General features: G+C 40.7%; 2 protein-coding genes across 7 annotated transcripts in view; both read left to right on the top strand.

Annotated features, from left to right (window-relative positions):
• The first annotated feature begins 6,636 nt into the window (after positions 1 to 6,636).
• knstrn (kinetochore localized astrin (SPAG5) binding protein) lies at positions 6,637 to 9,489 on the top strand. 6 transcript variants are annotated; one of them, XM_024378691.2, is made up of 10 exons: positions 6,686 to 6,727; positions 6,892 to 6,960; positions 7,203 to 7,237; positions 7,884 to 8,022; positions 8,112 to 8,141; positions 8,220 to 8,319; positions 8,522 to 8,636; positions 8,750 to 8,811; positions 8,955 to 9,029; positions 9,122 to 9,489. In XM_024378691.2, exons 3-10 carry the CDS (start codon positions 7,207 to 7,209, stop codon positions 9,251 to 9,253), a joined length of 684 nt encoding a protein of 227 aa, XP_024234459.1. In that variant the 5' UTR covers positions 6,686 to 6,727; positions 6,892 to 6,960; positions 7,203 to 7,206; the 3' UTR covers positions 9,254 to 9,489. The 6 variants fall into 6 exon arrangements, with proteins under 6 accessions (XP_024234458.1, XP_024234460.1, XP_024234456.1 ...); XM_024378689.2 differs by having other exon boundaries at positions 7,203 to 7,243; XM_024378690.2 differs by lacking the exon at positions 6,892 to 6,960 and having other exon boundaries at positions 6,637 to 6,727.
• Positions 9,490 to 9,586: 97 nt separating this feature from the next.
• disp1 (dispatched homolog 1 (Drosophila)) overlaps positions 9,587 to 21,124 on the top strand; it is a 71,332-nt gene continuing 59,794 nt past the window's right edge. Inside the window, exons 1-2 of the mRNA XM_024378095.2 lie at positions 9,587 to 9,681; positions 14,809 to 14,906. The gene's annotated coding sequence lies outside the window, so the exon portion shown is untranslated. The remainder of the gene's footprint in view (positions 9,682 to 14,808; positions 14,907 to 21,124) is intronic.

The following is a 21,124-nucleotide window of genomic DNA, read 5'->3' as shown; positions in this document are numbered from 1 at the left end:
GGAATTTAACAATTGTTGATAGACATTTGTTAGCTACCTGCAGATTCATGCAGGGTAGTAACGTCATGAGTTATGATGTTCATTGTTTAGCTAGTTTGCTACATGTCTTAACAAAAGACTCCACTATGCAAGTAAACATTTCGGGTGCGTTCGTAAATTCAGTCGGGCCATCTACTCCGATTTCAGAGCACTCTCGTCTGAGTGTGCCAGAGCGCAGAATAACTGATGAATTTACAAACACTCATCACCCGTTGAATATGGCCGGTATCAGTAAACGTTGGCAGAAAAGATAATACAATTTTGCCAGCAGCACAGTCACTAACACTCAGGATAACATGAAAACAACCTAACCAGCTCTGCTGGGGCGAGTACAATGGTCAGAGTGGGGTGGCTACAGCCAACAAGTGCTCAGCATGTGGGAACTCCATCAAGACTGTTGGAAAAGCATTCCTCATGAAGCTGGTTGAGAGAATGCCAAGAGTGTGCAAAGTTGTCATCAAGGCAAAGGGTGGCTACTTTGAAGAATCTCATATAAAATGTATTTGGATTTGTTTAACACTTTTTTGGTTACTACATGATTCCATATGATGCTTCATACTTTATGTCTTCACTATTATTCTACAATGTAGAACATAATACAAATAAAGAAGACCCCTTGAATGAGTAGGTGTATCCAAACTTTTGACTGGTACTGTATATAAACATTGGATAAATGTAGCTGTGCCATCTGATTGTCCAATTTAAAGAACCATCCCATTTTTCAGTCATAGCTTACCTTATTTCTTTGGTGTGAAACATGGAGGGGAGCATTCAACAAGGTTTCTATGTCTACATTCACAAATGGAAGGCAAAACAGTTTAAGGCGTCTTGGTCACAGAGTGCATTATACCTAAGATATCAGAGAATCTAGGCCTACCTGTGATTGGTTGAGCCCTATCATCAATGGAATCCATATGAATACTTGTGTTTTCTGCCACTGTTAAATAAAAGTGTATGTCAGGAGTAAACACATGAAAAAACACTGACATTTTTGAAAGGTTGGATAAAATTAAAGTATTTAACGTGAGCAAGTAGTGCTGGATGTGTCGGAACTTACGACTTTTAAGTAAAGAACTAACTTAACGTTAGCTAGTTAAGTTGCTCACATAATAACGGAAATGTATAATTTGCCACATTCATACCGTAGCAACTTGTTCACGAACAATTGTAATATGTTAGCTAGTAGCCATCAAAGTTGTTGTTGGTTTTGAATTTAACCGCCCCCCCTTGAGCATGTGCAGACGGATCAACTTCTTCAAACTGTCTGGTTTGTGTGGATACAAACGTTATACTGCGACCTCCTGGACGTCAATAAATCTTCATCCACTTTTACAACAAAAGCTGTATAAGCAAGTTTGACTCCACTTGTTATTTTAGCCCTACGTATATGAAGGTAAAATAATGTAATAAGTGTATAAGCATGTAAAGTATGATTTGCACCAGTGGCGGTCAATGCCATTTAGGATGAGGGAGGACTGTCACATTGGATGACTGTCATTCATATTCCATTCACCCAGTTCAATGTAATAGCGATAGGTTTAGGCTACAACATGACACTAACATTTTCCCTACACCCATAATGAGGTTGCTACAACCTAGCCTATGAATGAAAGTTTACAACGTAGGTGCACACAGGTCGAGAGACATGTTTCAGGTGACAGACAGTGACGTTTGTTTATCCATGTTTGTTCACTTTACAAGTCCACTTTACTTAATGCATATCTGAGGTTGACAGGTGCTAATTTCTCTGGAGAGTTCTGTGAACATCAACAGTCATGAACATGTCATTTTGAACAGCACCATCTTCCGAATTGATAACTTTGACATAATATGAAATCTGATGGGCCCCTTAACCTCCATAAAGTCAGTCAAACATGTTGCAACGATGTTTTGAAGCGATTATTGACAAAAAGGGAATATTAATCATGAATTTAGAGAACGTTGTTCCATGTACAATAGATTGAGGAGTGTTCATTAGAAAAGTGGTGTTGGATTTCATGTGGATGATAGTCATGGATAATGATAGATGTTAGACATCCTAGAGAATCATTTAAATTGAAATGTAGTCCACTCCAGCTCAGTTAAACATTCCCATTTACAAAATACGTCTGAACAACTCCAACAACACTCAACACTGTTCTTGTTAATGACTATTGTCTCACATTAATCAGGATAGCTCTGATCAACAGTCACAAAGTGCTTTACAGATACTCAGCCTAAAACCCCAATGAGCAAGCAATGCAGAAGCACGGTGACTACCTGGGTGAGCTTGATTAGCATGGGTCCGGGACAAAGTAGCAGGGGTCCACAGCTGCAGTCGGAACTCCAGGAGGGGATACACAGAGAGAATGGGGATTAGTGAAGGCATGCCTACAATCACACAGGGCCCATATTCACAAAGCATCCAAGAGCAGGAGTGCTGATCTAGGGTCAGGTCCCATCAGTCCATATCATTTGATTCATTATGATCTAAAAGGCTAAACTGATCCTAGACAGGGCCATCATGGAAGGAGCCTACCCAACAGAAGCAGAGTTGTGTTTGTTTGGCAGATCTGAAAGAGGCACAACATTATTTGAATGAGAATTCAGTCCACTTGACAATTCAGCAGAATTCTGGATTCTTCATGCTGATGATTTATACAACTTAAGACATATAGCATTACAGTACAAAAAGATGAAAACATAATCATATTTAATACAGATAGGTGTTGTCAAGTAATAATGTTACTACAGATGGCTAGCTCTGTCCATGCTTTTCCTAGAAAATGTCCATCTGATATTATAGTTGATGTTGTTCTAGCTCACCAAAGCAGGCATTTCTCCTCCTCGCTGGTCTGCAGATGCATGGTCATGATGTTGTGGCTGTAATATTTCATAGACATTACACCAGAACAACTTGCTAGCTATATCAGATATACATTTTCATGAAAAGCAGCTCATAGCAAGCCAATAAAATGTATATTATTGCATTGTTTCGACATTGATATCTAGTTATCTAACTAAGATAAAAGGTGAAATCTCAGATTTGATCTCTGCAACAGTTTGCTGTCATCTCATCTGGGTACTACAACAACCCAATTGAAGCACCTGCACATCTAATCTTCTCCCCATCCCCTCTTGATTATACAGGGAGCTAGCCTATTCTCCCTAAAACATCACTAGCAAGCTAGTCATTTTACCCCTCACTACATTCATAAATTACCTCGACTAACCTGTACCCCAGTACATTGACTTGATACCGGTACCCCCTGTATATAACCTTGTTATTGTTATTTTATTGGGTTCCTTTTTACATTAGTTTATTTAGTAAATATTTTCTTAACTCTATTTCTTGAAAGGTTAAGGGCTTGTAAGTAAACATTTCACAGTAAGGTCTACACCTATTGTATTCGGCACATGTGACAAATATCATTTTATTTTGGTTTGAGCTAACGTTAGCCAACTTGAGCAGAGATCTCAGCTTGCTAACTAGCAAAGCCAACCAACTACACACCAAATATTAGGGATGACCCCATTTAGTCGACTGGTAGATTGTTTGGTTGATAGGCTGTTGGTCGAGTGAGAATTTTTTTGTCAATCAGTTGCTCGGGTGGTTGTTGTCTTTGATGATCATTTTGGCCTTCCTGTGACATCGGGTGCTGTAGGTGTCCTGGAGGGCAGGTAGTTTGCCCCCAGTGGTGCCTTGAGCAGACCGCACCACCCCCTGGAGAGCTCTGTGGTTAAGGGCAGTGCAGTTGCCGTACCAGGCGGTGATACAGCCCGACTGGATGCTCTCAACTGTGCATCTCTAAAAGTTTGTGAGGGTTTTTGGGGCCAAGACAAATTTCTTCCACCAAAACTCACGGACCAGGCAAGGAGGTCATTAATCAGAGAGGCAACAAAGAGACCAAAGATAACCCTGAAGGAGCTGCAAAACTCCACAGCGGAGATTGGAGTATCTGTCCATATGACCACTTTAAGCCGTACACAACACAGAGCAGGGCTTTATAGAAGATTGGCCAGAAAAAGCCATTGCTTAACTTAAGGATCTTCTAGTGAAACTGGAGGGCGCGCAATTCAAATAAATAATCATAAATATTATGGATTTTAAACATTTAGCTACATATAAGTGTCTTATATCGGCTGAAAGCTTAACTTCGTATTAATCTAACTGCACTGTCTGATTTACAGTAGCTATTAAAGCACAAACATGCTATGCGATTGTTTGAGGACGGCGCCCCACATCAAAATATCTTTCCACTGGCACAGGTTTCATACATTCACATATAACGATTAAATATTCATTTACTTTTTGAAAATCATCCTCTGATTTGTCTTCCAAAGGGTCCCAACTATAACATGTACTGTCGTTTTGTTAGGTAAAATCTTTCTTCATATCCCAAAAAGTCTGTTTAGTTGGTGCCATCGACTTGAGTAATCCACTCGTTCAATTTGCAGAGAAAGGAATCCAAAAATCTACCCCTAAACTTTGTTTCAACAAGTCAAAATAGGTTTCTATTTACTCCTCAGATACCCCAAAATGTAATCAAACTATAATATTTATTTAGGAAAGAAGTATGTTCAATAGGAAACGGATTTTAGCAGGTGCGTAATGTCTATATGGCACGTGCAAACATGAATTTTCAAGACAGTGTCCTTTTACTAAAACTGTTATTTCTTATTCCTTTTTGAAGTTACAAGCCTGAAACCTTGAACATAGACTGCTGACACCCTGTGGAAGCCATAGGAATTGCATCCAGGGAGCTAATATTCAATATGACGTTTCTCTTGCATTTCTAAGAGGATGGTCTCTCAAAACACCCCATTTCCGGTTTTTCTTTGGATTTGCTCTTACCATATCTATTGTGTTATATTCTCCTATATTATTTAACATTTCTACAAACTTCAAAGTGTTTTCTTCCCAATGATAGCAATTATATGTATATCCTGGCTTCAGGCCTGAGCTACAGGCAGTTTACTTTGAGCACGTCAGTCAGGCAGGAAGTGGAGAAAAAAGGGGCCTAGCCCTAAGAAGATTTCTTAAAGAAAAAAATAAGCAAACACGTTTGGTGTTCACCAAAAGGCATATGGGAGACTCCCCAAACATATGGAAGAAGGTACTCTGGTCAGAAGAGACTAAAATTTTGCTTTTTGGCCATCAAAGAAAATGTCTGGTGCAAACCCAACACCTCTCCATCACCCTGAGAACACCATCCTTACAGTGAAGCATGGTGCTGGCAGGCACAGGGAAACTGGTCAGAATAGAAGGAATGATGGATGGTGCTAAATACAGGGACATTTGAATTTATGTATTGTTTTTACTTCTTCATATAGTGGTTGGCAGGATAATATTTATGAATAATTTAAAACAAACTTCATTAATTTTGTTAATAAGTAGGTACACTACCGTTCAAAAGTTTGGGGTCACTTAGAAATGTCCTTGTTTTTGAAAGAAAAGCAAACATTTTTGACCATTAAAATAACATCAAGTTTATCAGAAATACAGTGTAGACATTGTTAATGTTGTAAATGACTATTGTAGCTGGAAACGGCTGATTTAAAAAAAAAATTGAATATCTACATAGGCGTACAGAGGCCCATTATCAGCAACCATCACTCCTGTGTTCCAATGGCACGTTGTGTTTGCTAATCCAAGTTTATCATTTTAAAAGGCCAATTGATCATTAGAAAACCATTTTGCAATTATGTTAGCACAGCTGAAAACTGTTGTCCTGATTTAAAGAAGCAATAAATTTAGTTGAGTATCTGGAGCATCAGCATTTGTGGGTTCGATTACAGGCTCAAAATGGCCAGAAACAAACATCTTTCTTCTGAAATTCGTCAGTCTATTTTTGTTCTGGGAAATGAAGGCTATTCCATGTGAGAAATTGCCAAGAAACTGAAGATCTTGTACAATACTGTGTACTACTCCCTTCACAGAACAGCTCAAACTGTCTCTAATCAGAATAGAAAGAGGAGTGTGAGGCCCCGGTGTACAACTGAGGAAGAGGACAAGTACATTAGAGTGTCTCATTTGAGAAACAGACGCCTCACAAGTCCGCAACTGGCAGTTTCATTAAATAGTACTCGCAAAACACCAGTCTCAACGTGAAGAGGCGACTCCGGAATGCTCACCTTCGAGGTAGAGTTCCTCTGTCCAGTGTCTGTGTTCTTTTGCCATCTTAATCTTTTATTTTTATTGCCCAGTCTGAGATATATATTTTTCTTTGCAACTCTGCATAGCAGGCCAGCATCCCGGAGTCACCTCTTCACTGTTGACTTTGAGACTGGTGTTTGTGGGTACTATTTAATGAAGCTGCCAGTTGAGGTGTCTGTTTGTCAAACTAGACACTCTTGCTCAGTTGTGCACCGGGGCCTCCCACTCTTTCTATTCTGGTTAGAGCCAGTTTTCACTGTTCTGTGAAGGGAGTAGTACACAGCGTTGTACGAGATCTTCAGTTTCACACAATCTTTGACAGCCATGAGCTCACATTTATTAATGTTAAGACATGGACCAGCTGCCTTGGAAAAGTAAATCACTTCGCATTGAAGCAGTGTGTCCCCTGTCGGAATCACTGATGTAAAAAAAAAAGCCCTCTACGTAATTTCCTGTGTTGATGTAACGTGGTACGGAAGTGACGTTACCAATATTTTAAAATCGTCTGGCGCCTTCATTGAGCTAGCTGTAACAGAACGGGCGCTTTCTAAAGTAAGTTTCTCTGTTTTTATTATTGAGTACAATATACGGGAAGAAAGCTTTGTTTTATTGCTACATTAATCAGATATGTCAGAATATTACCCATTCAGTGTTTTATTCTGTGGGTGTGGAGGTGTACATTTGAGTTGAATAGCTACGTCTTTCCCTGCTGATAGTTCTGGAGCTGGGATACTCTTTTCACGCCACTTCGATACAGTTACGGCCGGAAAGGATTTTCATAGCAGGTTAGGAGAGCATTTTCGTTAACCCTTTTCCAAACCTTATTTCCAAACCTTAACCTATTTCTCGTAACTTTCCACGTTAATTAATTATCCTAACCTGTTACGAAAGTCACTTCCGGTCGTAACTGTATTGAAGTGGCGTGAATTTATATGTTGGAGTTCATAGCCAGTCACTAGCCAGCTGTTGGCTTGTTGTGTAATTTGGATATTTATTCCTAAAAGTTACCATTTTCGTTGCAACACAGTTTGATGGCATCGAAAATTCCTAGATGCGGACAGAGTAAGTGTAAGTTATTTCCCCTTCAGTTTCTACATTCACACAACTCGCCTCCACCGCAAGCCTCCGGGATAGCGGTGTTTGTCTTGTCATTCAACAAAAAATGCAACTAGTAAGCATCTTGGCTCATAGCCTGGAAACCCGATATTAAATTCTAGGTTGGGCAGAAAGCTTTTGGCTCAGGACAATTCCCCTCACAAACCTCCGCAAGCCAGAATGTTGACTTAAATTATATTTTACCTTTACCTGTTGTCCGTGCAGTTTGTCCATTTGCAGATAGGAATGTGAGGCATATCCACATGAAAGTATAATTACATTTTTTTTCAATGCTCTGGTAGTGCATTCAGATTTCCATAACCTGCAGTCGGCGCAATAAACGTAAATGTTGTGCACTGTTTACACGGTTAAGTTGAATTTAATTATACTTTCCTGTGGATAGGTCTCCCGTTCCTACTTTCAAAAGTACCAATCACAAGTACTGGTAAATTAAAATATAATTTTAGGCAACATTTTGGCTTGTACATGTCTTGAGAACTTTCCTGATCAAAATGCTAATTTATTGCTCACGTTGAATACAATGAAATTCAACATCTGTCTCCGGGCTACTTGTCTAATCTTAATTTCGCATTTTGTTCTTTACCTATATCAGGTGTGCGACCTGCTGGCAGTGCTGCAGAAATGAAGAGGGCGGCCAATAAATACGTTTTCAAAGAGACTGCTGTACCGTCAGACTTCAATTTCTTTCCAAAAACTGCTATTTTCAAGCCTCTCAATGAGAATGTACCAAGGTAACTGACTTTCAATTTACAATGGGAAGATAACAAAGGCTATGTATGGGCAAGATGTTAAGACTATCTACATTATCTTTTCTTTCCAGAAAGAATGTTGTAGCCAAAGTGCATAAAGGGTAAGATACCCCTTTTTATAAGTTGGGAGAAATACATTTGACAATTACATTCTCATAGCATTGTCTTTGTTTTAATAGACCTACCACCAGATATGGGCAGCAGTCAGAACTCAAGAGCCATAATCAACTTTTACTGGAAGCCAATGAAGAACTACAGAAAAACCTTACAGAAACACAGGTAAGTTCGTTAAAGGGATGATTCACTATGTTCCAAATGTCGGCTATTATGTGAACAAAATGCACTAGGGTTTTTCAATGGGCTATTGAATGGAAGGTCTTAGGAAGGAGAATGGTCACTGTTCTCTGTTTGGTTCAGTGCTATATTGTGCACTCTTTCACTGTAGTCAGTTTATAAACAACACAAGTGTTTAATTTTGCAGCAAAAAGTTGCCCAGCTGGAACAACGATGCAGTGACCTCCAAGGAACCAATGCAGACGTCCAGAAACAACTGAAGGACTGCCATGTGCTACTAGTTGCTGGAAATATTGATCCAGGTAATCATTAGATGACAGGAATTGGTTCACCGTTACAGGTTCAGTGTTTATTTGGACAGTTTGGTGAGCTTTCTAAAGATTGCTTTAACCTTTCTTCTGACTTTATTTCTCAGTTTTGGGAGAGAAAATTGGAAAAACTGCACAGCAAAATGAGGATCAACAAAGAGAGGTGGTGGTAAGGTATTTTTTTGTCGGCCATATGGTTGAACTCCAGTCTGATTATTTAGACTCAAATGTTACTCAGGTCCTTGTTTGCAGGAATCTGGCTTTGTAATTGTTAAGTGATTTCTTTCAAATGGATCTCTCCCAACAATACAGAACGTCTCCCAAGATCTGTTACGTGAACTGCAGACATTTGGTGACATGGCAACAGAACAAAGTGCACAACTAACAGTAAGTTCCATATGTTTGATTGACATGAAAGCAGAATTGACAGTAATCCTGTATGCCAGTCTGTCTAGAGCTTGTTTACAATTAATTTCCAGGAAGTTCAAAAGACCATGAAGGCTCTCACCGATTCTCGGGAGCATCTGGTGCAGGAGAGGGAGAATTTCTCCTTGGAAGTTGAAGAAATGGATAAGGCTCTTGAGGAAGCAGAGCAGCTCTTGTTGGAGTAGATATTGTGTGTGTGTCTTTGATTTTAGTGTAAATGTAAGTAAATATTTTATCATTCAACTAACTTTTGATAAGTAATTTTGATCATTACTACCTGCAAAAGTTGTTTTCACTTAGTCATGTTTTATTAATCTAGAAGACTGCACAATTTAAAAGTGATTGAACTGTCAGTGTTTTGCTTGACACATTCATTGATTTCTTTCTTGTATATTAAACTTTTCAATTTATCCCATGGTAATTCGGGTCCGTTTCTCTTGTGAAGGGGGGAAAAAAGAAGCGATTTCTTAGTCCAAGTTTTTGCACAACTTTTATTTTGAAATTCGTTAAACGAAAGCTGCCTACCGGAAGTTAGACGCAAGTCTGCACACACTGCTCGCAGATTGACTACACTAACTCAAGAACACGTTTTTTTTTGTCGGGATAGACTGAAGTAAGAAACCATAGCTACATGCGTTCTTTTGTATCTTAAATACCTGTGTTGAATGATGGCATAACTCGCAGTTTACTGGCTTGAACTAGATTACCTTGCTAGCCTAGTTTGCCATTGGGCATTTCTAGCTATGTGTAGTTAATAGTAAAAAATGATCTGAATCTGTTGCACATAGGCTGCAAGCTTTTGTTTATTAGTCACGTGCACAGGGTCGCACAAATAATTGCAGTGTACAGTGAAATGTTATGCTCCCAACAGTGCAGGTAACAAAAGTTAGTGCTAATATGCACATTTTCAACTAGCGATGATAAATGTCCATTGGGCGTGTACAATGTCCATAGGGGAGAAGTGAATTAACTAATATACATATTTACAGCTGTAACAATTATACCATTCCGTTGGGACAGGGTAAATGTTCACTGCCTAGTGACTATTCAGCACCCTGATGTTCTGGAGGTAGAAGCTATTGGCCAGTGATAGTTGCCATGACACTGTCTGAGTGATGGTCGCGGGGAGAACAGACCGTCGCTCGGGTGGCTGAGATCTTCTTGGCCTTCCTGCGACACTTGTTGTGACGTAGGTGTCCTGGATTGATGGCAGTGAGGACAGTTCAGGTGCATTCGGCAGAGCGTACCACCCCTGCCCTGTAGAGTCTTGCGGCTGGTGGAGTGGCCGTGACGCAACCTAACAGCTGCTAGTTAACTCCCTACCAGGGATGTGTTATGTTAGGGAGGTAGGCGAGAACGCACTTCTGCTATCTTGGTTATTCCTATGCGGTGCCATTCCGACAACATAAAACATGGATTCTGTCAAAGGACAATTGAATATAATATCAAAAACTTATTCGTAAAGCTCAGGCATTTAAACAAGGTGGAACCAAACGGACATTTTGAGCCTAAATTAGCTATCGCTGAGTGCGCAAGATTTAGCTAGCATAATGGTGAACACTTGAACAGGATTTTAACTTATCTATCAAACAACGATTAATTAAAAAAGTAGCCTAACTGGGTGGACATTTGAGTGGGACATAGACTAACAGGTGACAAGTAGATACAACTGTGTTTTATAATTATTTAGCTTTGCGCCATAGTTTTCCCACCAAAGAAATTATGACACTTCCTGAATGTGGTGTCATTGTAGGAAGGGGTTTTCTTAAATGGAGAATTACTACAAACTAACAGGGTGCAAAGTGATATCGGGACATACAGCATCTTATAACCATTTTTATTGATAATGCAACCTATAAAATAAATGTTCAACATTTATTGGCTTCTATTTCTTGTGACACTTGATAAACAGCTCCTGGGGAAAACCACCTACATCCTCTGAGACAGATGGGTTTAAAATTCCCCTTTCAGGGTCCATATTTGGTGTTGAGGTAAAAGGACACCTGACCTTATTTAAAGCATTTTGTAATCCATATTTTACACCAAATAACTGATATTTCCTTGGGACAGAAAAGGTACTTCCTAGTAGGAATGATCCAGTTATCTAAGCCAGGGTAAAATTGTAGAGGCAAAGATGACTAGCTAGTTAACCCTTTTCATCTGTGGTAGAGGGAATCTTTAATGAATTCAGCTTGTTAATTTTAAGTCGAGGCCACCATCCAAATGCAACTTTGCCTATATTGTGTGGCTTGCATTGCTATCTTAGTTTGCTTACTAGCTATCCACTTTCATGGGTAAAATGGCTATAGTGTTTTGCATTTGCCACAGTCTCCAAATGTAGACTTGGCTAAGCTAGAAATGTCAGACATGCCAGTAAATCATTTGTGGATGAGACTGATGTGCCAATGCCTATTTTGTAAAATTATATGCTGGTTTTTGGCAGGAAACATGCTATGGAAATACCATATAATCACTTACCCAATTTATAGCCTATGCCAATGTCAAACTTTTTCAGTTGTATGTGTTTTTCTCATGTCTTCAATGGGGTTTCTCATTTGCAGTGCATTCAGAAAGTACTCATACCCCCTTCACCTTTTCCACATTATCTTACGTTACAGCCTTATTCTAAAATTGATAAAGTTAATGTTTTTCCTCATCAATCTATACCCCATAATGACAAAGCAAAAACAGGTTTCTATTTTTCTCTCATTTATTGCAAATAAAAAAATGCCTTATTTCCGTAAGTATTCAGGCTCATTGCGATGAGACTCAAAATTGAGCTCCGGTGCATCCTATTTCCGTTTATCGTCCTTGAGATGTTTCTACAACTTGATTGTAGTCCACCTGAGGTAAATTCAATTGATTGGACATGATTTTTAAAGGCACACACCTTTCTATATAAGCTCCCACAGTTGACAGTACATGTCAGAGCAAAACCAAAACAAAACCAGACCATCAATGCTGTAGAAATGGTTTGGTACCAAGAACACAGTGGCCTCAATCATTCTTAAATTGAAGAAGTTTGGACCCAACAAGACTCTTCCTAGAGCTGGCCACACTGAGCAATTGGGGGAGAAGGGCCTTGGTCAGGGAAGTGACCAAGAACCCAAAGGTCACTGACAGAGTTCCTCTGTGGAGATGGGAGAACCTTCCAGAAGGACAACCATCTCTGCAGCACTCCACCAATCAGGCCTTTTATGGTAGAGTGGCCAGACTGAAGCTACTCCTCAGTAAAAGGCAAAACGGCCTGCTTGGAGTTTGCCAAAAGGCACCTAAACACTCAGATCATACGAAACTAGGTTCTCTGGTCTGATGAAACCTAGTGGGAACTCTGGCATGAATGTCAAGTGTCACGTCTGGAAGAAACTTGGCACCATTCCTACGGTGAAGCATGGTGGTGGCAGCATCATGCTGTGGGTATGTTTTTCTGCGGCAGGGACTGAGAGACTAGTCAGGATCAAGGGAAAGATGAATGGAGCAAAGTACAGAGATCCTTGACGATAACCTGCTCCAGAGCGCTCAGGACCTCAGACTGGGGTGACGTTTCACCTTCCAACAGGACAACGACACAAAGACAAAGGACTGGCTTCGGTACAAGTTTCTGAATGGCCCAGCTAGAGCCTGGCTTGAACCCGATCGAACATCCCCGGAGAGACCTGAAAATAGCTGTACAGTGACGCTCCCCATCCAACCTTACAGAGCTTGAGAGGAGAAGAATATGAGAAATGCATTGTACTCCTTTGAACCTGCTCTTTTCACATTATCATAAAGCAGTGACATCCCTTTCTCTCTACAGCCATTTGTTTTTGACAGCTACATGTAGGGTCTGAAAGGGGAAGAAGTTTTAATGTCCATTCACCTGCAAACTTGGCTTGAAGTCATTATTCTTGTTCCCTGTTGGTTTCCTACATTCCTCATACATTGTCCCTTGCTTTCAATTCTTTTGCATTACAAAAATTTGAAGAGAGCGCAAATTTTCACGGCACCACCCAATGCCTCCAAAATGACCTTTCTTCACCCTAATGAGAGGGCGAGAAGGAAGGGTGAAACTTGATGTAATGTAATGCTGCCTCATCCTGCTTTCTGACAAACAACATGAATCACACAAGAATGGCTCTGGTGGTGTGGGTCAGCTCTGGTATGTCTATTAGGTATATGTGGCTGTGCTAGTAGAAAACACAGCTTGGCCATTCTAATTGTGGGGCACTGTTAGTTGGTGGAAGTGTTTCTCTTATTAATCCAGTTCTCATGCCTACTTTACATCATATGAATGTGACCAACAGCTCCCTAGCTAAGAGTGTTTGCTGTTCTGTGTGGGAAATAAGGCCTAATGGTTGAGCGAATGGGTCAGAGAAAAAAAGTAATAAAGCATAATTATCACACAACACATCTTTTTCCGAGCTCTTTCACAAATATGACTAGGGCTGGGAATTGCCAGAGGCCTCATGATACGATATTACCACGATACTATGGTGTTTATACGATATCTATTGCAATTTGATGTTCCAAACATATTGCTCGCCATATATCAGCTGCAGAGAGACGAGAAAGAGCCATGAGAGAAATTAGTTTTAATCAGTCATAGATGTAAAGTGCTAAAAACTAGTTGGCTAACTGGAAGAACTAACTGGAGAACAAGCTATGAAGGAAAAATACTTGGTGCAGGTTCAGCCCACTAGTGCAAAAATAATATTCCGATATGTAACTGTATCAATGTTATCCCCATCACAAAATAATCTCCAGGTACAAGATGCTCTTCAATAACATTGAAACTGGGTTTCTATTTTGGGAAAAATCTTTGTTATTCTAAACTCAGGTATGTATGAATACGAATCTAACTTTGTAAAGAACCAGTGAGAAGGAACACATGTTTTTGTTGATGCAGACATTGAGACATGAGCCTTGCTCTATGGCCTCTTTCCCCTTAGGGCCTAGGGTAGAGGAATGGTTCTAGTACAGCCATGTGACTTCTCCTCGCTCCCCGCATCATTAAAAGAGAATCCCTGAGTCTGAGGCCCAGGAAGCCCCAGTCAGTCTGTTTGCCCATGCACAGACGCCTCAGGATTTACTATGGGAGTAAATTATACAGTCTCTCCTGGGGTTGCACACTATCCAGTTCCCGACACTGTTGCTGGATGACCCCATTTTTCACCCCCTCTAGATAAAGATGTTAGGATGAGAATGGCCAGCCTATTTCATCACAGACCGATAGTTGAGAAAACAGAATGGGTTAGGCCTAATTTTAGATCCTGCTCTCTGAACATAATTCTGAAAACTAGATATTTGGGCATGGGTAGGCTTACTTTTGTCTCCACGTCAGTCTCTGAAAGAGCTGGAAAGGAAACAACCAGCATCAGCTGAGAAACAAAATGAGTGGATTCTGCATGCAACTCAATGGAGGAAGTGGTTTAGTTTCTTAAATGGTCAACATTGAATTCTTATATACATCTAATGTGAAACGGTAGTGATAATGGTTGCAATGCTTTACATAAAGTGTTGTTTTTGCAGTTGAACTTAGGCTATATCGGCTTAAATATATGACTTAAGAGGAATGCTGATCCCTTCTTTTCTTCTAGAGATGTTCCCTTATTTGCTCATGTCACTGAAATATGTATTGTACATTATTTTTGTTATATAGCCTAGCCTTCCAACCAAGGTTGGAGAATGCGGTTCTCCACAGAGAATCCAAGAATACTCCACTGATTAGAACTCTACTTTGTCAATGTCATGTTTTTATCAGGGATTCAGGAAGCCAGTGGACTGAGATCATATGCTGTCAGAACTGGAGGCCAGAGCCCGGAGATTAGGCTACATTCTGACATGGTCTGAGAATTCCCAGTAAGTACCTTTTAATAAGTTAGACACTCCCCCTTGCATGTTTCACATTAATACACACAAGCCAGTCATGACCTAATAGAGGTCCTAAGTTAGGCTGAAAATGTTTTTCATTCAAAACGATAGACCTCTGGAATGGTCTCAGGTGATGGAATCCACACAGAATTGAGCAGTTTTCAACAATTCCCACATGGGGGTGCTCAAATGCTAACTAAACAAAAGAGAGTGTGTGAGAAGCTATGATAGAAGGGAAAACACTGCTATGATTTCATATTTCTGGTTGGGGGGGAGAATAAATAATTTGCCAAGTTTTGCCAATATTTTTGGCAGTTGCATCCGCAACCAATGCATTTGTATTTTTCTTACTTGTTCTTTATGAACATCAAGTTAACTGAACCAACAAAATAAAAATGCGGATAGAAAAACAGATGTGTTCAGCCCTGAGTATTTTATGGAGAAAGGGACTCAAAAAAAATCTATCTGCAAAAGGCATAAACTCAGAGATATACTCATGACTGGCTGTAGGGACTGTGAGGGACTTAAGTGAGAGGAGGGGAGCCCATCCTGGCTGGTGTATAGGATAGGGGGGGTTAAAGTTTTCCACACTCAGATACTGGAGGTGGTCCTCAGGGAACTGTGACCTGTTTACTGCCCCAGGCCTTAAAATGCTGCATCCAGGCCACTGAGGCCTGAGTGTCCAGGTGCTCTGAAGAAAATGTCACCCAAAGGATGAAGTATGTCAAAGGATAGTTCATTTTTTTTATATGTTGGAAGATGGATTGTGTCTTATTGTGGAATGTCAAACATTAAAATGCCTGTAGCGTAATCAATAAATGCATATTTCAATTATCAGAGGGAGAGTAAATCACCACCAGAGCCACTTATTTAGAAGATTTGTAAGACCAAAAGTTTTGTTTTGAATCTGCTTATCTATTTAATCCGTCAATAGATGTTTTATGAATAACTAATATTTCCCGGTGAAACTCTTATGGTTAAATTGAGCAGGTCAGGGCTTTGGAATGGCTCATCCTTATAAAAGACAACTGCAGCTTTGTTGACTGCTGTGTGGACTGTGGCCTTGACTGTAAATTCCTCTTGAGTTTAGCATGCTTGGCCAGCTACAGCTCAGAACACATATAGACTGTTACTGTTCCTCTGTCTGGACTATCTGAGTGCTGTCCTGTCCTATAGGAGGAGCATCTCGGAAGGGTCTCTTTCCAATCCCTGTTCCACCCCTGCCATCCTCGGACAACTGGGCTGGACACCTGCTGTTGGCCTCATTTTTTTTACTGCTGCGTGAATATGCACCAGTGGCGATCTGGAGCTATCAGCATTCTCAGAAATCTAAGAATGTTCTCTTACTGTATGTGCTGAATGTGCTCTTACTGTAATTTGTAATATAAGAAAAGGCTCTGGTGGGTGCCTCTGTCATTTTCAGTAGCCCCCTCATTGAAGTTAGGTTTAACATCTTCCATCTAGTGGTGACATGGGTAAAACGGACTGGTTGGTTCCACTAAAGGCTTGACTACACTCTTACCATCTATAACGCATCATTGGCTCTTACATTTAGATAAGAGAGACGGGCAAATCCAATCCCTGCTCCCACTTGAATCATACACATTGCCTTGTCTAATCTCCCTGTAGAGAAGTCAGACTGAAACAGTGCTTGTATTAACTGCTTAGTCATTGCCAGCCCAATGCTGTTGAAGTAAAGGTCATAGAGTAATGTAGAGTTCAGTCTTTTGTGTAGTAGAACTGATTGGAATAACTACTGAAATATCCCTTGGTTATTGGAAATACCAAGAATGAGTAAGATTGCATGACTTCATCTGTCAGATGGGACTGAGATTGGAGTAGTTCAATTGTATATAGGCCTTAGTCAAGTCGTCCTGAAGTTCCCCTGTAAGTTCATGACCCTTCAACTTCAAACCAGTGGCTCTGGAGGTAAAGCCTACTCTTAGTGATACTTTGACCTCAGCAAAGTAGCTATTGACTGCATGACAAATACATACAAAGTAAGTTGAACGGAAGTCTTAAGTCTGAGTCATTTCACCATTCTTTGTAGAGGCTCTTGGCCTGTGCTTAAATACGGGTTTGAAGGTAGTGGAACTGGATTGATACATTTTATAACTGATCGTATTATATTCAACTGTCACTCTTTAGAGCTGTTTTCCTCTCCTGTCCTAAATGTGGAAGAATTCCACAGTCCCTTTAACTGCTTTCACATCTACTTGTCTTTAACCTTTAGTCACAGTTTAATGAATCCCTCCATCAAATCTAGTCTGAAGTTTACGATATTCATTTCTAGACGCTGTCCTCATTACTGAGAGAGAGAGAGCACCATCTTGTCACCTCACTAACCCATAAACCTGTCCTAGCTTGACGATCTCTATTCAACTTCCCTTAGCATTCACCTGGTACGATGGCATGTGTGTCATCAGCAGGCATGCCGGTGGATGGGATGGATCCTGGCATCTACCAGGCTGTACATCACACCAGCTCTATCACTGGGCTTTATGGAGCCCATAATTGAAGCCAGGCTGCTGATAGGGCTGCTTCTCTGAATCTCCGCTTAGATGGGAGAAATCGATAGTGCGTGCTGTTCCTTCAAAAGCCACATGTTAAATATTACTGACTTAACCATTACACTCTGTTTTCAGCTATTTGACCTGGGCCCACAAGATAAAGCAGAGAGAACAACGCATGGCTCTGTCTTTCTCATTGCCCGGTTCTGCTATCTCAGTCTGCGGCCCAGCTGTCACTGTTTGCATATTTGATATACTGGGGATGCTGAAAAGGAACAGGTGTTGAGTATTAGTTCCATTATTCTATTTCCCCAAAAATGTGGACTGGAGTCAATAGAGTTGTCAGAGCACATTATTGTGATATATGGCAATCTGACTTTTAAATTGACCATTGCTGCAAACCATCACCCTCCCCTTTTCTCCAGGAAAAAAAGTGGGGGAAATAAATAATGCAGTTCAGGTGGACTGACCTCAAAGAGAGATCAGAAAGATGCAACTTTCTTTCAACCATTTTTTTTAATGCTTTCAATACATTTTACATTGATTCCCTGCATGAAATATTCTACCTAAAACTCCGGTAGCAGATATTCTGTATGCAGTAGGTTATTGTTCCAGTATGGAAAGAGCTCTAAACTGATTTGTCATACTGTACTTGTAACATCTTAATAGGATCATTGACCTCAGTGACCTGTGGTCACACACACACACGCACACACACACACACACACACACACACACACACAACACACAACACACAACACACAACACACACCACACACCACACACCACACACACACACACACACACACACACCAAACTTTGAAAAGGTGCTCTGTGAGAGCCCATTAGTGAGGAAAGGTCAGGTCCCCATAGGAATCAGTGGAAGCCATGCTGAGTAATGGCATGCATATGGAATATGTAACTCACTAAAGAGGCACTCTCAGCACCTTGCATCTGATTTCCAAGTGACTTCAGGATGCAGGGGTTTTACCTCTTTTTACAAACTTAAAATGAAATGTACTTAAGTTTAGAAGTGATTGTGTTTTGCCTCTATTTTCAGAGGAAGTTTATTTCCTGAGGTTTCAACATTTCACGCTTATGGTTCTATATTTCTTTGTAGTCATTTTTTAAACATTTTTTTATACTTTGTTTTTATTGAGGAACACAAAGAAAATACAAATAAAGTAAAGTAAAATAGCAAAAAAGATCTGTCAGTTACAGCGCACATCATACATTCATCATATTAGTTACGTTGACATCATCTTTGAATTAGACCATTTTCAAGTACGAAACCCATTTTTCCCAGTATTCCCGGCCTCTCTTCTCTTGAGTTCTTAAAGCAAAGGTCATACGCTCACATGGTGTATTTCTTTTACAATATCTATCCATTGTGTCACTGTGGGAGGGTCTTTTTGTAGCCATTTCCTAGTGAAAGCCTTTTTACTGGCTGCCAGTAGGACCTTCAAGAGGTACTTTTCTCTATTGTGTAAGTTCAGGTATTTCACCCAAGTACAAAGAAATGAATGTTTGTTCGATGTCAAATCCCATTATTTTTCCAATGTTCGATCTTATTTCTCCCCAGTAAGTTTTGATTGCGGAGCAGGACCAGAAGATATGAGAGTGATCCACCCTTGATAGCCCACATTCTCTCCAAGAAGGGTGTAGGGAGCCAGTCTGTTTTGATTTCAGTTTAGGTGTTATGAAGAAACTTATAACATTCTTCCAACAGAATTCTCTCCATGACCTTGAGTTGGTGGAGCTTTGTTGAGTCTCTAATATGTTCAACCATGTTTCATCAGTTACTTCAATGTCAAGTTCCTCCTCCCATTTCTTTTTAATATAGTTTGTAGAATATTTCTTTGAGGATTGAATACCCAAGTAAGATTTGAAGTAGTTTTTTTGTTACTCCCCAAGTTGTATGCGTTACTGAATACTTGGATTCATTTGAGGTGCTCGAGGGTCAGTCACTTTTATCTCCCCTAAGAAATAGTGTCAAACTTGTAGGTATCTGTAAAAATCTTGTTTATGCAAGCCATGTTTTTTTTTTACTTGGGTCCTGTTATCTAGGTTCCCATTCCTTATAATTGTACTGAATGATGTGATGCCTTTCTGCGTCCACTGTTTAAATCTGCTGTCCTGAGTTGCAGGACTGAGCTGGGTTCGTATGCGGGCCAACTCAGCAGTTTGACATAGGACACCGGATAAGACAGGAGAAATACTCCAGATATAACAGACTGACCTTAGCCCCTGATACATAAACTACTGCATTATAAATACTGGAGGCTGAGACAGGAGGGGTCAGGAAACACTGTGGCCCCATCCGATGATACCCCCGGACAGGGCCAAACAGGCCTAGAACCCCACACACTTTGCCAAAGCACAGCCCCCACACCAATAAAGGGATATCTTCAACCACCAACTTACCATCCTGAGACGAGGCCGAATGTAGCCCACAAAGATCTCCGCCATGGCACAACCTAAGGGGGGGGGCGCCAACCCAGACAGGAAGACCATGTCAGTGACTCAACCCACTCAAGTGACACACCCCTCCTAGGGACGGCATGGATGAGCACCAGTAAGCCAGTGACTCAGCCCCTGTAATAGGGTTAGAGGCAGAGAATCCCAGTGGAGAGAGGGGAACCGGCCAGGCAGAGACAGCAAGGGCGGTTCGTGGCTCCAGTGCCTTTCCATTCAACTTCACACTCCTGGGCCAGATTACACTCAATCATAGGACCTACTGAAGAGAAGAGTCTTCAGTAAAGACTTAAAGGTCGAGACCGAGTCTGCGTCTCTCACATGGGTAGGCAGACCATTCCATAAAAATTGAGCTCTGTAGGAGGAAGCCCTGCCTCCAGCTGTTTGCTTAGAAATTCTAGGGACAATTAGGAGGCCTGTGTCTTGTGACCGTAGCGTACGTGTAGGTATGTACGGCAGGACCAAATTGGAAAGATCGGTAGGAGCAAGCCCATGTAATGCTTTGTAGGTTAGCAGTAAAACCTTGAAATCAGCCCTTGCACTGAAGCCAGTGTAGGGAAGCTAGCACTGGAGTAATATGATCAAATGTTTGGGTTCTAGTCAGGATTCTAGCAGCCGTATTAGGCACTAACTAAAGTTTATTTAGTGCTTTATCCGGGTAGTTGGAAAGTAGAGAATTGCACTAGTCTAACCGAATAAGTGACAAAAGCATGGATACATTTTTCTGCATCATTTTTGGGCAGAACATTTATGATTTTTGCAATGTTACGTAGATGGAAAAAAGCTGTCCTTGAAACAGTCTTGATATGTGCGTCGAAAGAGAGATCAGGGTCCAGAGTAACGCCGAGGTCCTTCACAGTTTTATTTGAGACGATATAGTATTTATTGGTTTGCTATCAAGGTGTAGAGTTAGGTAAACTCCATTATGACCTGCTAAGTTACTCTGCCCGATCCTACAATCCTTAAGCTGTGTCTATCTGCATTGTACATGAAAAAGTAGTCTAACCTGGAGTATTCAGTGTGGCGGGCTGAGTAAAAAGTAGTCTAACCTGGAGTATCCAGTGTGGCAGGCTGAGTAAAAAGTAGTCTAACCTGGAGTATTCAGTGTGGCGGGCTGAGTAAAAAGTAGTCTAACCTGGAGTATCCAGTGTGGCAGGCTGAGTAAAAAGTAGTCTAACCTGGAGTATTCAGTGTGGCGGGCTGAGTAAAAAGTAGTCTAAC

Source organism: Oncorhynchus tshawytscha, linkage group LG18, assembly GCF_018296145.1.
Source record: "Oncorhynchus tshawytscha isolate Ot180627B linkage group LG18, Otsh_v2.0, whole genome shotgun sequence".
Classification (NCBI taxonomy): Eukaryota; Metazoa; Chordata; class Actinopteri; order Salmoniformes; family Salmonidae; genus Oncorhynchus; species Oncorhynchus tshawytscha.
This window is presented reverse-complemented; position numbering and strand designations above follow the sequence as displayed.

Excerpts from the sequence above, each read along its gene's own strand:
- knstrn (XM_024378688.2), top strand. The coding sequence starts at position 7,207 with ATGGCATCGAAAATTCCTAGATGCGGACAGAGTAAGT. Across the intron at positions 8,320-8,521 it reads AAAACCTTACAGAAACACAG|CAAAAAGTTGCCCAGCTGGA; the intron begins GTAAGTTCGTTA and ends TTAATTTTGCAG. Across the intron at positions 8,637-8,749 it reads TGCTGGAAATATTGATCCAG|TTTTGGGAGAGAAAATTGGA; the intron begins GTAATCATTAGA and ends TTTATTTCTCAG.